The 17,670-nt window shown below is 48.0% G+C and overlaps 1 protein-coding gene across 1 annotated transcript in view; it reads right to left on the minus strand.

Moving 5' to 3' along the window:
- Window positions 1–916: 916 nt before the first annotated feature.
- Vax2 (ventral anterior homeobox 2) overlaps window positions 917–17,670 on the minus strand; it is a 26,474-nt gene continuing 9,720 nt past the window's right edge. The window contains exons 2-3 of the mRNA XM_005385606.2: window positions 9,477–9,664; window positions 917–1,584 (exon numbers count right to left, since the gene is read on the minus strand). Of these exons, the coding sequence (XP_005385663.1) occupies window positions 1,147–1,584; window positions 9,477–9,664 (626 nt within the window). The 3' untranslated portion in view covers window positions 917–1,146. The remainder of the gene's footprint in view (window positions 1,585–9,476; window positions 9,665–17,670) is intronic.

Raw genomic sequence — 17,670 nt, forward strand, 5'->3', positions numbered from 1 at the left:
TCGCCTGAGTAGAGGGAAGGGCAAGGTGCTGTTGTGAGGATCCCCGTCCTGCAGCACCCCATTCCAGGTAACTTGAGCAAGGCAGCCAATTTGAAACTGTGTCCCCAGAGCAGCCTGGAACAGACTGCTTGCTTTTCCATCCCAAATGGTCCAACCCTCACCCCGCATCCTCTGGCTGAGGACTCATTTCAGGTCTCTGGCTCCTCTAACACAATTCCCACTTCGGCAAAGAATTCTGTTGTGGGCAGTAGTGGGCGTGACTAGCACGGACATCTTCGTGGGGCTGGAACTGTTCTGCATCCTGACTGCATCGTAGGTTTGCAATCTACACAGGCGATGAAATGACAAAGAGCTAAACACAATACCAGTGTCAATTTCCCGGTTTGATACTATCCTAGTTCTGGAAGATACAACCACTGAAGGAAAGTGGGTGAGGAGACTCCTCTGTCCTACCTTTGCAACTTCCCATCAATCTACAATTACTGCAAAATAAAAGCTAAACGCCTTGAGCAAAGAAGCTTTTGAGAAAGTGTTTCCTGTTGCAGTGTTTGCCATGGGCAGGCCCTCTCTGAACACTGGGTGCCTGGCATGTCCTCCTTCCTCCCTTCGGACCTGCTCTCACCTTGCAGCGTTCATTCCCCTGGAGGACTTTGCTGTTTCCCCCTCTCAAATATTTCCCAGTTTGCAGGAAAGCACTGATGTTGTACTGGGGAGTTGGGGTGCCTGGCTGGGAGCTCACTTAGGCGTGGGAATCAGGGGGTCTGCTGAGCCACACAGGTGGATGCCCTGACCTGCCTGTGATCCCAGGTTCTACCCAGTTCCAGTTGAGGTCCTCCTTGCTCTTAAGCCATTTTTCTTTGCAGTGAGGACAGGGATGGAAGGGAATGAGGTGGTGCTGCGGGGACTGTTTCCCTTCTTGTCATTGTTTTCCTTTATTTCAGTGAGAGATGCGCAGCACACACACACTGCACTCACACACACAAGCTGCGGGACCAAGGCCAGTCGGTCGAGTCTCTGAGCTGAGGGCAGGTGCGGGGAGCTGCGGCTGCTGCCCTCCCTGAAGGGCCTGCTCAGTGCAGTCCTCTGGGGCCAGGAGGCTGGGGCAGTGCTGTGCTGGGGACTCAGAGTCACGCAGGGCTGGGAGGCTTACGTGTTAGCTTTCTTGCCACCGCCACCAGGACTGCCTACTTTCCTCTCTAGCCGGTTGTAGGGCTCAAAGGCGGAGGAGCCCAGTTCGTAGCTGGCAGGTAGGTCCAGAAGTGGGACCGTGGAAAAGCAGATGGTCGGCAGAGGGGGCGGCAGCGGAGGGGATGCCGAGGCTGAGGGCAGAGGATTGAGTCGCGGAGAGGAGTTCCTGGGGTCGCCCAAGGAGGTGCCCCGGTGGCCAGCAGGCGGGTCTGGCAGGCCGGGAGTCAGCGCCAGGAGGCTGGGCGCCCTGGGTACAGATAGCAGCCGGCCCTGCTCCAGCAGCCGCAGAATGTTGGAAGTGGCAAAGGCCTCAGAGGCAGAGGATGCCCGCTTCTCCAGATCTCTGCTCTGGTCTTTCTTCTGCTTGGTGCGGCGGTTCTGGAACCAGACCTTCACCTTGGGGCAGTGGGTGAGGAAGGGGAGAAGCCAGGCAAATCAAAGTGGGGCAGGTGGGAGGAGAAAAGGAGGAGTGTGTGGGGCCAGGACAGGTGGTGGATGGGGGCCAAGGGGAAGGCAGGGGCACAAGGCACAAGAGCAGGAAGAGAGAAGGAGAAAGGGGAGAGGGAGAGAGAGAGACAGAGAGAGAGAGACAGAGAGAGAGATTGTCATTAAGTCTTCCCACAACCAGCCTGCCCTGGGTGATCTGATTAGGGACCCTTGTCCCCAGTTTATGGACACCCATCATTGCTAAAACTGACACTGGCCTAGGATGGAGGAGTGGGTCGGCAGACAGAGGTGGAGGTTGTGGCGACAGCTGATGTCCTCAAGTTCCCTTCTTGGCCTTCATCCTCTGCTCTTAGCCAAGTAAGACTTCGCCACCATTTATGCACTGGTAATTCCCAGCTTGGCCCAGGCCCAAGTCTCTGAACTGAGGCTCAAGCTGAGTATCCACTTGCCCATGAGACATCACCCCAAGGATGTCCCAGAGGGCCCCAAGCTCCATCCTGACAGACACAGCTAGCTTAGGCCAACGCTTCCAAACGGGGGCCTCACTCACATTCCATCGCCCATTGTGGCCGTCCACCAAGTAGAAACTATAAGCCCCCTCCCACTCCTCAGTGCAGACCCTCCTCTCTCCCCTTGTCCTCTCTGACCTGGACATGACTGCTCTCTCTACAGCAACACCATCAGAGCCACCTGAAGAATTTGTTTAAATTCTCACTGCTGACCTCACCCAACCAGCTCCAAACTGGGGTGGCAGGACCCAGGGCCTAACAGTTCTTACAGCACCCCAGGTGACCCAAGGTGACAAAACCAGTGCTCTAAAGGTCTCTCTGTCTCAGGTCCAAACCCTAACATCTTCAGGGCAAGAGATAAAATGAAAGCCTCTGCCAGTGGCCTGCCCTGACACACGTGTGTGGGCACTCCCACCTGATCACAAAGTACAAACACCCCTCGTGGGTGTTCCAGAGGGTTCTGAATACTGTCTGTGTCTGATGTTACTTGGAGGGCTGACTCAGAAGAGGATGAGGAGAGCCCTAGAAGTATCACTTGGCAGGGAGCTCTGGACTCCTAGGCACCTGGGGGGTGGGGTAGAAGGTGGGCATGGCCCCTGGTGACCACGGCCTCTTAGCTTCATAGAGTCTTTACCCCATATGGAGGGACTTGGCCAGAGAAGGCCAAAATGGGACCCTCTGATATGTGGGGCGTGAGGCCCCTTCCTTCAGTGGCCCCGCCTCCCATTTCCTATACAGACAAGTTTCTCCACGCAATACCAAGCAGGACCGGATGCAGCAGGGTGTTGAGGGGGCTTCTAACAGCCACACACTCAAAGCTAAGGACAAAGAGGTTTCAAGTATGCCACTTTCTAAAAAGAGCCACAAAAAGGAGCAGAGACCTTTTCGGAGTCCCTGGAAGGAGGTACACCTTGCTCGCCATCACCACCGCCAGGGCAGCCCAGCATGGCTGTCCCTTCTTCATCTGCATGAGAAAAGGGAGGCTGGGAATGGACAGTTCCCTGAGGGCTGCAACCCTGGGACATAAGCGTTTTTTCTGTCTCTGGGGCTGGAAGCTGCCCTCGCAGAAGGCAAGTCACGGGGCCCAAAAGAATCACTTGTAGGCCCTGGAAGTGCCCTTGGCAGGAGATTCGCTCAGCAGCTGGCAGATATGTCAGACGATCGCTTCACCGCTGCCACCTCCAAAGCTCCTAGACTCCTATCCCAAGAGTTTTTGCCCAAGCTGGGGCAGCACGTGCCAGCAGGAAGAGTAGGTGCCACGGAGAGGAGGACCCCGAAGGGTAAGTATGGGGAGGTCTTGCTTGTTCTCCCAGTCTTCAGAGGACCCCAATGGTCCAGCCGCTCCGCTGGCACAGAAGTCACGTTTCTGCCCTTGGGAAGGAGAGAATTTAGCAAGGAGGGCACAACCCGCTCCCAGCACACGGCAGTTAGGTACAAGGGAGTGGCAGTGACGAGGAGTGTGACTAATGCGGAATGACAAAGCATGTAGGAGGGGCTGTCCCCCAAAATACCCTTCTTTGTGCAGCTGCGGGTGTAGCAAGGAGAGGTGGGTGTGGCTGGCACTGGGCTTGGCAATCTCCTGGGCAGGTGGGCCTTGGAAAGAGAGAAGGCAGAGGGCGTGTGGGGCAGGGGCTGGGACCTGGTATGTCACCTGCTGGTGTGCATGAGTGAGCCAGGGATCCTCAACCCTGGCTGTGCGTTGGAATGACCAGGGGGCACTCTTCTGAATTCTGATGTCCAGGTCCTGCCTGGTACCCATTTGACCAGAATTGCTAGGGGGTGGGACCGAGGCATTGGGATTGTTCAGAAAGCTGGGTGAGTGAGTAGGCGGTTCCAAGGCACTGTGGCTATGGCCAGCTTCCAGGGTGAGAGAGTCCTAAATTACTTAGAGCACCCATGGAACCCCGTGAGACCCAGCACATACCAGCCAACAGAAAAGACATGAGAAGAGCTGTTTCTCTGCTTCCCACCATCAACCCCATGGTCCCTAGGAGCTGGTTCACAAGGCTAAGCCAACATGAGACAAACTGATGTCAGAAGGGCTCAGAGAGCCTGTCCCTTCTCCTCTGGGGAGCCCTCAGTTTCACCTGAATCCAGGTACTGGCCCTTTACGGCTCTGTTCAGTCACTCTTCCAGGAAGCCACTCTGGGCCGCCCGTATGAGATGACAGGGCCACAGTCCTATCCTGCAGTGCAGGGCACTTCCTGAGGTGTCACCAACCGCCCTTTGTCTTCTGAGTGCTCTATGGCGGCCTCTCTTCACAGCGCCATCTCTGCTTGGGACTCAGTGAGCGCTTGGTGCCTTCACATTCTGATCTCTTTTGGGGCCACACCGTGACCAACGCTGCACGTCAGAGGAGGGGCACGGTTTCAAGGACAAGGGGGATTATCCATCGTGTGCTCTGGGCTCATCATCAGTGTTAGAGTCAAAGACTCACTGTTCGTTTGGAAACGGTGTTAATCTTTTTAAAGACTGCTTCCTGTGACCGTGGGAACAGAAGAATCTGAGACCAACCGCACCTGAGTATCTGGAATGGCCTCGGGCTCTGTGACCTGCATTGGGAAGGTGCTATCTATTCTGCTATTCTGGCAGAAGCCATTTGGGTAGGGGCAAGGAGTGCGGGGCTGAGGACAGTTGCTGATAGGCTGGAGCAGATCTTATGCCAGGACTTCACAGTTTGTTCCTGGCCTGTCCCCTGGACCTGCCTCAGTTTCCCAGACCAGCAGGGGCAGAGGGTGGAAGGCTGAGCGTTGGGAAGGACCCTGAGCCAGCCTCTCCCCTCTCCTTCCTCCTCAGCAACATCTTTTCTTATTTCTGGCTCTGACCCTGGAACCCTCATCACTCATTTATACGACACACAAATATCAAGTATTTGATACACACCAGGCATCGCAGGGGCTGAGAAAATGAAAGTAAATAAAACTCCACCTTGACCCACTTGACTCTCAGACACTAGGACTGGGAGACGTGGGTAGATCAGCAAGCATTATAGGGTGTTTTCTTAGATGTAGCAAAGAATACAGTGAGAAGATCCTGAGGTCAGGCAGCCCTGGATGCAATGCTGGTCTTTCCTCTAACTAGCTACCTGACTCTGGGAAAGTTTCTCAACCTCTTGGTGTCTCTGTTTCTCTACCACTAAAATGGGGATCATATTAATGCCTCCTCAGAGGTCTGCCATGGGGACTCCAGGGGCAGATGATCATGTAAAATGCCTGGCAGAAAGTGAGGTCTGCCATATCAGCTACTTGGATTTGGTCATTTTACCAGCATCAAATGATTTTCAGACATTACTGTGCATTAGTTTCACCTGGATGGGAAAATATACAGATTCTCTAGAAATCTGATCAGGAATCTCTGGCTGAGGTGGCACAGTCACCTATTTTTAATCGTGAACCCAGGGCAGTTCCATGACCCGTACCTTGAGACATGTTGCTTTAACCAAGCACCCAATTTTCTTTTTCTAAACAAACATGGTGACAAAGTATATGGAGAGGTTCCTAAAATCAGGAGGTCTCCAAAATCAAACGAACCTGTTCCTGTTCTCAAACTTTGCTCTTGAGAGGAGCATTCAGCACAAGTGCCCTGGTGGGGGTAGGGTGGGGATGGGGGTGGGGTGGTGAGAACTGGGTGGAGGGCGCTCTGTGAGAACCCTCCTGTTCTCGGTGCCCTCCTCTGCTGCACGGCCAAGGAGTCCTGGCAGGTCCAGGGCAGAAGTCACTCACTCTGCCTTGTTCACTGCTGACGTTGCAGGGGTCTTCCTGCAGAGCCCTGTTGGGGGTGAGGAGCAGAGGAAGGGCTTTGCTGTTCTGTATGCCGGTCCTGCAATTGGGCTTCTGATCACAAAAGGACGTGATGATGTAATTGGACACACAAATATCAAGGAAGAATCTAGGAATGAGAGTGGGTACTGAGCAAGCTCTACGTTTTCCCTGCCTGAGTTAAGTAGGACCTGCCTGCATCCTCTTGGTATGCAGGGAAGGGGGAACGGCACTGGTTGGCAGCAGGAGGAAAGTGGACAGACAGGGAGGCTGACACTTGGCGAGCAGGGGCTGCACCTTCAGTGGGACACCAGAGGGGTCTGAGAATACCCTCCTGCTGAGCCCTCAGGTCCCAAAGAACTGTGCACGTTCATATTCTCTTAAGCCTGGCCATGTCTCCTCTTCTTGAATGTCAGCAAAATCAGGCCTCTTTTTTTTTTTTTTAAATCCTTTTGTGTCCATTAATTATTTGAGCACACTTGAAAGAATCTCTCAACCCTTCCCCCAAAAAACCCTGCTCAAGGACCTCAGATAAATCAGAGAAAACAAATCCCCCTCAAAATATCTGACACACCTGCCTGATGTCTTTACTGGATCACAATAGAACGGAGCAAGCCACGCTCTTGATCCTGCTTTTGATTCTGTTCCACTGCCCAGCTCCTACAGGACCTTACCAACTCATGAAGGGTCTTACCACTCCCCAGTGCTCAGGCCAGTAGCCCCTAACTGGTCCACTTTGTCCCCTGTGATCCACACTCCAGGTGGCAGCCAGAGTGAGTTCTATAAAATGCCGATCATCTCATGTCACTCTCCTTTCAAGGCTTTACTATAGGCTCTAAGAACTGTGTAACTTGCTCCAACTCCAGCCACACTGGCCTTCTGACACTTCTAGAACATTCTATGCCAGGTCCCACTCCCAGGTCTTTACAGTTACTCTCTGCCTTGATTTCTCTTCACTTCCTCCTCTGGTTATCTCTCCCCTGTCACTGAGATCTAAGGTCCCCTCAAAGATGCTTTCCCTGACCATCCCAACGAAAGAGTTCCTCTGAGTCTATCACACTAACCTATTTTATGTCCCTCATAGCACTTATCACCTTGAAGTGCTATTTGTCTTTCTCTTCATACATGTAAGCTGCTCACAGCAGGTGCCTGGTCTGTGTTGATCTCTGTCCTAACCCCAGTACCTTAGAACAGCACCTGATGGTTAACAAGTATTCAACAACATTTTTGGACAAGAGTATGGATGAACAAATGTACTAACAATTCCATGGAATTCTAGCTAAATAACCTTAGGCAACTGAATCTCCCTGAGGCTCACTTTTGTTAAGCAGGGATAATAATATCCATAAAGCCAACTCTTCTAAGGTTAAATGAGCTAATGAAAATGCCTGCTTTGGGCTGGGGATTTAGCTCAGCGGCAAAGCGCCTGCCTGGCAAGCGCAAGGTCGTGAGTTCGGTTCCTGGTACCGGAGAAAAACCAAAGAAAAAAAGAAAGAAAAAGAAAATGCCTGCTTTAAGTCTTGAGTGAGTTATGTAAATTTCCTATGCCTCGGTTTCCTAGTGAATATAGATCTATTGTAATATAATAAAAAAGTATTTGGTCTTTGGCCTGGATCCTGGCACAGGGCTCCCAAAACCCCTGGAGCATCCTGAGGGAAAGGAGTGCCTTAGTCACTCATAGAGAGCCTTTTCCCACTACACTTGAATTTATGTTAATGAGGTGACTCTGGATGCCGTGATAGTTTCAGCATGGAAGCTGCTCCCAGAAAGAGAAAACACTTGGTAATGGGGCGGGCATTTTCAGCAGCCCCCATGTTCAGGGAGGGGAGGGGCTGGAGGTTGGGTGGAAGTGCTGGGAGGCTGGGACATTGGAGAAGGGGGCAGCTCCTTCTCCCCCCTTGCCCCATGCATCTCTTCTGCTTGGCTGGTCCTAATCTGTGTCCTTTGTGATAAAGAAGCACATATAAGGGAAGTGTCTTCCTCTGCTCTCTGAGGAAGGGGACATGGAAGCCCCTAATTAACGGCTACTCGGTCAGAGGTGCAGATGGCACCTGGGACTTGTGACTGTCACGTGCTGTGGCGCTGTGTCCCACAACTGAACTCTTGACCTTTGAGGTGTGGGCTAACTCTGGGAATCAGTGTCAAAACAGATGGTGGGACACGCAGCTGGTGGCGGAGACCTGGAGAACGGGCTGCTGGTGGTGTTGGAACACAGCCACCTTTGCGGTCAGAACACCTCACTGAACCCACAAGGTTGTGGAGAGAACCAAACGAGTTCGGTTATGTGAGGCCTAAGAACACGGCCTTGCCCATGGGAAGCTCTCGGTCATTGCTGGCCCTACATTATTCATCCTACTGCATGACACCAGGGTCAGGGAAGAAAGCAGGGCATGAGCTGTCAGAGGAAAGCGAGGACCCACCCAGGGCACACTGTGTGCCTAGCTGGGCTCTGAGCTCTTCCAGGCTGCCCGAAGAAGACAATGCCCTTCAAACACGTTCTTGTCCTTGGGGTGCACATGCTGGTTGGTGTCATCACAACACACAGACGCACAAACACACACTCTACGGTTCATGGAAAATGTCTCTTGAGATGAGGACAAGGTGCCTCAGGGAAGGAAGGGCTCTTGGCAGGGCAGAGGCTTGGGCTGATGTCCAAGGGCTGAGGCTGCAGGAAGGGTAGGGGGCATGGTGAGGGACAGATGAGCACCCAGAAACTCCTGCTTCTAGGGTATCTGAGGCACCTGGAGAGTGTGGTTTCTGGGGATTTTAGGACAAAACTAGATGAGCTGGGGGGGAAAAAAAAATGGCACAGAGAAGCGGCAGGTGCTGCCTCTCTGCTCAGCCTTGAGGGTTGAAGGAGTCTCCCGGCCTTCCCAGGAGCTCTGGCCTGGGCCAGCCACACAGCCTCCTCTCTGACACAGGCCCAGCTTCTTAGCCACGGGCTGAGCACAGCTGACAGAGGGAGCCCTGCGGTGGCAACAAGAGGAAGCCACGTCCAAGGAGATGACCTATCCCTGCAGCCGCCAGCCCTTCCTGGGTGAAAGGGGTGTCCAGACCTCCTCCTGTGCACACAAGGCACACCGGGATGAAGGGAAAGTGACGGACAGTGACAAAGGGCCCAGACTGGGGAAGTGAGAGGTGCCCAGCCTAACTGGACCATGTCTCATTTCTCCTCAGAATCTGTTTTGTGCTGTGTGAGGCTACAGGGGCCCCCATGCCCAGCCTTGCCCCAGAAGCTTTGCTCCCAGCAAGCCAGCCCCTTACCATCACTTCTTGAGGTTCCTCTTACATGTCAGCCTCTCCCTAAGCCACTCCCTGGACCCTGAGCGCTCCCTATTTCTCTGGCCTTTCCCATCTTCCGCAGGCACCTGATGCTCCCGGAAGGACCCTCCCCCGGCATTTAACAATACTCCAGCCAGCACTGTAATTGCTCTGGTTCACCTGTCGCTTTAAGTCTTTCTATCATCCACATCTGAGCTCCTCGAGAGCACAGTGTCCTCTCAGCCCATAGCCTCATCCCCAGGGAGTCTGCAGGCTGCCAAGACTGGAGTGAGGCCTAGGCCCGGCCTCTTACCTGCGTCTCGGAGAGGTTCAGCTGGCGGGCCAGCTCGGTGCGCTCTCGGCCCACCACATACTGGCAGCGCTGGAACTCCATCTCCAGGCGGTACAGCTGCTCAGCAGTGAAGGACGTGCGGGTCCGCTTGGGTCGGTCCAGGTCCAAGCCCTTGGGCAGGACAATTTCTCGGATGGTGCCCTTGGCATCTGCAAGGGCCATGAAGGGAGCCAGGTTGGTTCACTGGCTCGGTTAGGTCACCAACAAGCATCTTGGTTTTTAACTCTTTTTTTTTTTTTTTTCCCCGGTACTGGGAATCGAACTTACAACCTAGCTCTTGCCAGGCAAGCACTACGCAGCTGAGCTAAATCCCCAGCCCGGCCCAACAAGCATCTCGGTAAGAGCCTAACAGGAAGCTCCTCTGGCCTGGGCCTGCCTCTGTGGCCTCTAACAAGTTGCTCACCCTCTCTGGGCCCAGCTTCCTCAATTGCCCAATATAGTACGTTTGTATCAGTACAAGTGTCAGGTCTTCAAGGCCTGGACAGAAAGGATTCACTCTGGCCTAGTCAGGACTCTGTTTCCTTAGCAGACTAAGGACCAAATGGAAAGAAATATGCTGAGTCCTCAAGTACAGAAGAAAAGACTAGATTAGAATTAGGTGTGGTCCATCAGGTGAGGCATACTACAGCCGTGTACCTGTGTGTGTGTGTGCGTGTGTGTGAATACTCATGGGTGTGTGCTCTGTCCCACTGACCACTGGGGGTCCGTAAGGAGGTTAGCTGGTATGAGACAGAGGACAGACTGGGGAGCTGGGATCCATAAGAGAAGCTCAGGGACAGTGGCCACCACACCAGGATGCTGGAGTGCGTTCCAGAGAGGGACTTCCATCACTACCCATGGGCCTCAACAGCAGAGCCACATCCGGACTCTAGACCCATGCTCTCCATGCACACAGTCTCCAGTACTTTGGAGCCCATTTTAAAACACTGAGTAACCTGTAGTCCGTGTTCACCACATAGTCCCACTCGGTAACAGCACAAAGTGTTCAGAAAAGTAAACTATTCGGAGAACGGTGGTGACATTTATGTGTCAGGGTAAAAAGGATCCATGTGTAAACCACACACACTGCTGACTTAAATCTAGTTATTAAGATATGCTGTTAAAAATCAGACTGTGGGGTTGGGAATAAAACTCAGTGGAAGAGCATTTGCCTGGATGCTTGGGGCCCCAGATTTGATCCCTGTCACAAAAACAAAAAACTGGATTGTGGCTGGGAATGGTGGTACAGGCCTGTAATCCCAGAGCTTGGGGGACTGAGTCAGGATGATTTTGAGTTCAAGGTCAGCCTGGACTACATAGTGATACCCCATCCAAAAAAAATAAATAAATCACAGTGGAAATATGCATTATTGTACCTTGTAGGGTTTACCAAACTCCCAGTGGATGATGTCACTAACAGTGAACCAAAGCTAATGGTAATTTACCATTTCATAGGCGAACATCAGCGATAAAAGCCTTCGGTTCCAGGCAGCTCTGAAGAGGCCCAGTAATACCAACCTCTACAGCTGCAAGAATTCCAACTCCCTCTAGGGGGCGTAGACAGCTGTCGCTTGCAATGTGGCCAGAAGTAGCGTTAGTGGCAAAGGCTGGTCACATCTGAGTCAAGGACAGCTGACATTTCTGCAGTACTTGCTCTGGGTAGGTACTGTCTTAAGCACTTTAACTTTCCCAGTATCTCAGTGAAGTTGGAACCATTATTATCCCCATTTTACAGACAGAGGATCAAATTTTAAGAGTGTTACTCAAGATCATAGTGGTGGTGGTCACTAAACACTAGGGATGCTTTCATTTTACTCCACGAATATCCTCTCTTTGGGTAATCCTTAATAATTTAGTTGATAGCTTACAAGTGAGAGGATTTAGTCGTGGGTAAAAAAGGGATCTTCTGGATGGGTGCATCATTCCCTTGGAGAACATGGGAAAGGAGCTGTGTTTGGGGTGTGCTGTCGGCCCAGGGGCTCCTCATGATCCATGGGAACGGTGGTCCCACTTTTATGATCCTTGCCCTAGAGGGTTCACTTAAGCCCATCTTTTAACACTCACTTTATAAATCTGACTTCCTGGCTCCTGCCCAGACCTGTGAACATTCCCCACTCCAGTGGCTCCTCAGGGCTCCTGGCTCACATGTCCTGCCCCTGACCTCGGATGTTCTCAAGCATCTTCAGGTCCACAGCTTATGTCAGGGAGAAGATGAGTCAGGGTGGAGGGAGCCATCACTACTAGAGGTGCTGGACCTCTTGGGATGATTCAAGCTCCCCAACTTTAATTCTTTCCACAGTCCAAAAAAACGTAGTGTAAGGGGCTGGAGATTTAGCTCAGCGGCACAGCGCCTGCTTGGCAAGCGCGAGGTCGTGAGTTTGATTCCTGGTACCAGAAAAAAACCAAAAAAAACCAAAATAAATAAATAAATAAATAGGGTAATATTTTAACAACATTATGACTAGGTTGGCCTACTTTGCTTGGGTTACACTATTAGCAATGTGAGACAAGACCCAGAACCTCCTTACAACACCCCAAGTGAGTACATCTTCAAAGGCTGGTTTTATGAAATGTGTCTGAGGATGTGGATAAGAGGAAAGGGGAGCTGCACCTGGTATCAGAGGCTTCAGACTCGCCCCAAGGTTGCCTCCTGGAGCCCACCCTGAAGCTTCTGAGCCCAAGTCCTCACCATGAGGTCAAATCACACCTGGGCCCACCCTTCCTTCCTCCTGCAAGAGGAACATCGATACCTCAGGGAGTGGCCAAGGCCAGCCATCCCCCTGAGGGACACGGGAAAGGCAACCCCAGACTTGCCATCTCAAGACGTGCCATACAAAGAAGCCTGTGAAAAGATGTTCCACATCACTAGGTACTAGGGAACAGCAAATTAGAGTCACAAGGAGAAACACCTATTAGAAAAGCTGATTTAGACAATATGGAGAGTGCCAAAGGCTGGGAGGGGTGCAGGGAAACTGGATACCTCATACCTTGCCGGTGGGAGCGTAAAATGGTGTAACCACTTTGGCAACTAGCCTAGCTGTTTTTTGTTGCTTTTAGTTTTTCTCAGAGTTGAGGACTGAACCCAAGGCTTCAAACATGTTAGGCAAACATTCTACCACTGAGCTACATCCCCAGCACTACCTTAGAGTTGAATCTAGTTTTCATATGATCCAGTGATGGAATTCCCGAACATTTCTTCTAGAGAAATGAAAGCCTATGTTCACCCAAAAACCTGTACACAAATGTGCACAGCAGTGTTCTTGTATAGCCCCTAAATGGAAGCAAACCAGAGATCTTTCAGTAGGTAAGTGGCTAAACAAACTTGTACAACTTACAACCACTCAGCTAAGAAGGAATCACTATTGATATCAAAACAATTTGCTTAGGGAATTATACTGAATAAAAACATCTAGTCTCAGAAGTTATATGCTTTATGTGTCCACTAATATAACATCAAAATTATGGAGGTGGAGAACAGATCAGGGGCTACCAAGGTTTGGAGATAGAGGATATGACCATAACTGACTGGGTAGCTTGAGGAAGATTTTTTGTGATGACACTAAAGTTATGCATTTTTATCGTGATGGTCATATGAGTCTATAAATGTGATAAATCATAGAACTATATACAAGGACATAAAAATGAGCACAAGGAAAGATTGGTAAGATCTAAGGAAGGTCTGTAGTTCAATTAATTATATTGTGCCTATATCAATTTTCTGGTTTCAGTGGTGTGCTATAAGTACACAAGGTGATGTATGTGTAGGACCTTTCCATATTATTTTTTACAACTTCTCGTAACTCTATAGTTATTTTAAAACAAAACAAAAAAAAAACAAAAATGTGCGATAAAGCTAGAGCGATGTGTTGTCACAGAAACAGGCAAATTCATTAGCCAAAAGAATACAATATTTCCCCAAAGTGGTTCTGCATTCTGCTTTGGACTGTAAGATTATTTGAGATGGTGCATAAATATTTTTCACTTCAAAAGTTCTGCATTTATTTTAATGTTTACTAGAAAAAAATTAAACCTATGATTTTACGTGTTTAGGATGAGGGTAAAGAGAGTACTGAGTTTTAAAATGCATTATGGTGGGGGCTGGGGATTTAGCTCAGCGGCACAGCGCCTGCCTGGCAAGTGCAAGGTGGTGAGTTCTATTCACGGTACCGGGAAAAAAAAAATAAAAATAAAAAATAAAAAAATAAAATAAAATGCATTATGCTAAAGTATTAAGGAAATAAGTGGGATACGAACATACCAAACAAAGAGGACACTTAAATGACTATTGGGAAACAACAGAATGAAGCATACACTTTCATCACAGGTACGTATAGTGATGGAATTCATGATAAAGGAGCATTCTAAATGGAGCCAGGCGTGCCAGTCACTCAGTGGAGCTAAGTGGACTGGTGACCATAGATTGTATACTTGGAGTAAAATTAAGTTAAATTCCTGTCTTATACCATAAATAAGAAATGTAAGTAGACTGCAGAGCAAAGCATAGGCAGTAAAATGACAAAGCATTGTAAGAAGATATATAGGGATATTTTCATAATTCTGGACTTGTTAGGAGCTTGCTACAAGAGAATACTGAAGGTCATAGAAGGATACACTTGGCCAAATTAAAGCTAAAACTTACAAAAGAAAAGCACCAAGACCAAGGTAAAAACACAATAAGTAGGTTTGAAGAAATCTTTTAAAGAGGCAAAGAAGCCTGCATGCAAAGAAGCCTGCAATCCTAGCTACTTAGGAAACCGAGTTAGGAAGGTTGAGAGTTTCAGCCTAACTGTGCAATTTAGCAAGAAGATCCAGTTTCAAAAACAAAAACAACAAAAAAGAAATACTATTGCCAATATACAAATAAAAGCTCTTTCTTTTCTTTGCTGCAGTGTTGGGGGTCAAACCCAAGACCTCCCACATGCTAGGCAAGTGTTCTGCTACCAAGATACACTCCCATCCCATAAATAAATAATTTTTAAGAAGAGAGAAATAGCCTGCTAGAAAAAATGCTCAAGTGAAAAGACATCCAAATGGCCAATAAACATATGAAAAGAGGAGCATAGCTTCACAGTAATCGGGATAAAGCAGTTCCAGCAGCAATACAAAGCCACTGATCTCCCATGAGACTGGAAAAACATTAATGGGTGAGTTATGCACTGCAGGGAAATCCACACTCCCACACGCTGCTGGGAGGATCATGAATTGCTACAAGCATTTAAGACTGCATTTATGAAGATGAAAGTTTCACATAACATTTGCTCCAGTGATTTTTTTACTAAGTGTCTGTCCTAGAGTAACACAGACTTATGAGCTCCAAACAACGATGTTTGTTGCAGTATGGCTCAGAATAGGAAAAATTTCAAATTGTTCTCAGTGTTATCACAAGGGAATGGCTGGACAAATTATGGTTCTTTCATACTATAAAATATATTGTAGCAATTATATGCAAGAAAGTAACATAAGTCCCCCCTCCTAGGGACTGAACCCAGGGTCTCCCATTAATGTAAATAAAAGCAACTATGTATTTAATAAATACCTACTATGTGTCAAGTAATAGGGAGAGTCTGGGTATACAAAAATGAGCAAACTAGACAAGATCCTGTTCTCATAGATCTTCTATTGGGGAAGGAAACAGACAATAAATTTTATTTATTTATTTTTAATTTTTGATAGTAAATTTTTTTATTAAAATTTTTTAATAATAAATTTTAAATAATTTATTTTTACTAAAAATAAGAATAGATAGGGTAATGATGAGTGCTGAGCAGTTAATAAAACAACTTAGGGGTGTTTTTCCCACCTCAAAATAAGCAAAAACCCAATAGCACAGTGTGTCTGTGCTTTGGCCTCCCTCCCTCCCTCCTGTGATAGACCCGGAAGCATTAATGAAGGTGACGTCATCAGCCTGGGGTTCTGAGTATCATGGCGAATTCCTGCCCATGGTTTTATCATGTGAGTGTGAAGTGCCCTTATGTTTGGTTAAGCCTCTGAGAAAAATCTAGGCCATTCTTACTGATACAAACCCCTTCCCTGAACTGTTCCTTTCCTACGTGAAGCATGGGGAATCACTTGAAGTAGGGACCACGGTGCCTTTTAGGCTGTTAGGGTGAAAATGCTTGAGTGTAAATAAAATTAGTCCTAGAGTTTGCTGCCTCTCAGGTCCTCTCAACAGAGGGTGAGTTCTGGAGGTCAGGGGATAGTGAATTTTGTGCCCAAAGCCTTTGGTTGGGAGAGGTAGTGATCCCCTGGCCTGATAAAAGTTACCTTATGCTCGGGACCTCCAGGTCCAATATGACTTCCTCTGTTCCTCTGCTGGAGGCTCCCCGTTTCCTGCCTAGTGCCCAGGTTGTCCCTTTGCACAATCCACTGTTTTGTTTTTTTTGTTTTGTTTTGTTTTTCTCCGGTACCGGGAACCGAACTCACGACCTTGCGCTTGCGAGGCAGGAGCTTTGCCGCTGAGCTAAATCCCCAGCCCCCACAATACACTGTTGATGTGCTGCCTTTGAAGCGAGACAAAGCCTTCCTGCCCCAATCTACAAATATAATTATTACAAAGATTCCTTATAGGAAAATAATTTTCTACTTTATTGGGAAAATTGAAAGTGGAAAAAGAATTGTGAAGGAAAAAAGCTTAAAAGTGAAGAGAGAATATTTGCACTGGCACATAGCAAAATGGGTTATCAATTTACAGTTGCTAAAATGATGTGTTGCTGGTACAAGATTTATGAAGCAAATCCATGCATCTATGGGGATTTGGAATGTTCTCTAAAGATCTTTCATATTAGGTGGAGGAAAGATAGGATTATTAAAGGGATGGCTTTTGGGCAATTAGTTCATTATTTGGGATAAAGTAATTTATCTTACACTGCATGCAAAATAAACACAAGATAGATTAACATTAAAATGTAAGAAGTAAAGCTCCAAAAATTGAGGGAAAACATAGATTTTTAAAGGAAATAGTAATATTTTTAATACAGTATTTAGAAAGAGAAGCTTCTGCAGGATAAAAGAAAGTTAAAAGACAGATGACAGATTGAGAGAAATATTCATAGAAGATACATAACAGAATCCTAACACCTAGAATGTGCTCAGCCTGTGCAGACCACTGAGCAAAGGGAAGCTGTCCAGTGGAAAACTGTACAAATTATTCAGAGAAGAAATACAATGAAAACAAACAAAGAAAAATCTCAAGCTCACAGAATACCACAAACAGAAAAGCAATGAGATGCTTCATTTTGGGATGTCATATTTTACCTATATGACTAGAAAAATTGTTCTGGCAAAGGTTGAGTGACTTAGGTTCTCTCAAACCCTGTTAATATGAACATAAATTGATAGAGGGCAATTTCACAATGCCTATCTAAATTAAAAATGCAGAGACCCCTTAACCCAGATATTTATAGAGCTTTCTGTCCCAGAGAATTTTTGGCATACTTGATAAACTCACTGTCCATAACATAGTTCATAAAGAGGTTGAATGCTTATTAATAGGAAAATGGCTGATGAAATCACAGTAGTCATGCCTTTGGCCATGACAAGACATATGTAGACATTGACAAGAATGAGATACGTCTCCATATGCTCACCTGGATGGGTGCTCATTATATGCTGCTAAGAAAGAACAGCATCTATGTATAAGCCTATTTTTAAAAAAATGTAAAACCAAATTCTCTTTCTCTGTCTGTGTATCCACTTCGGAACAAATCTGGCAAGATGAACACTTCACTCTTCTGCTCCCTCTGGGGACTGGAAGCTGGTCAGAGAGGGAAGATTTTTCCTATCTTACTTTGTGCATTTTTTAATCACTTGTTTTGCTGCAAAAACTACTTAATCCTCCCCTTCCCTTGTTTTTTCTTTCTTCTGTTTTCCCCCTCCTAGGGACTGAACCCAGGGTCTCCCTTGGCATGCTAGGGGAGCACTCTACCACTAAGCTATAATCCCAGCTCCTCCCTAAATTTTGAAACCAAAAGTAAAGTGGGGTGTGTATGTGTTCACATCTGATGATTGAATAAACTGTAAATCAAAAATAATAGTTAAAAGTTGTGTCCATACTGAGTATGTACAGACTTTTTCTTGTCATTATTCCCTAAACAATGCAGTAGGACAACTATTTACATGGCACTTACATCATATAAGGTATTACGTGTAATCTAGAGGTGATTTGAAGTATCCTTAT

This window comes from Chinchilla lanigera, unplaced genomic scaffold (assembly GCF_000276665.1).
Source record: "Chinchilla lanigera isolate Chin_1 unplaced genomic scaffold, ChiLan1.0 scaffold00023, whole genome shotgun sequence".
In the NCBI taxonomy this organism is placed as follows: Eukaryota; Metazoa; Chordata; class Mammalia; order Rodentia; family Chinchillidae; genus Chinchilla; species Chinchilla lanigera.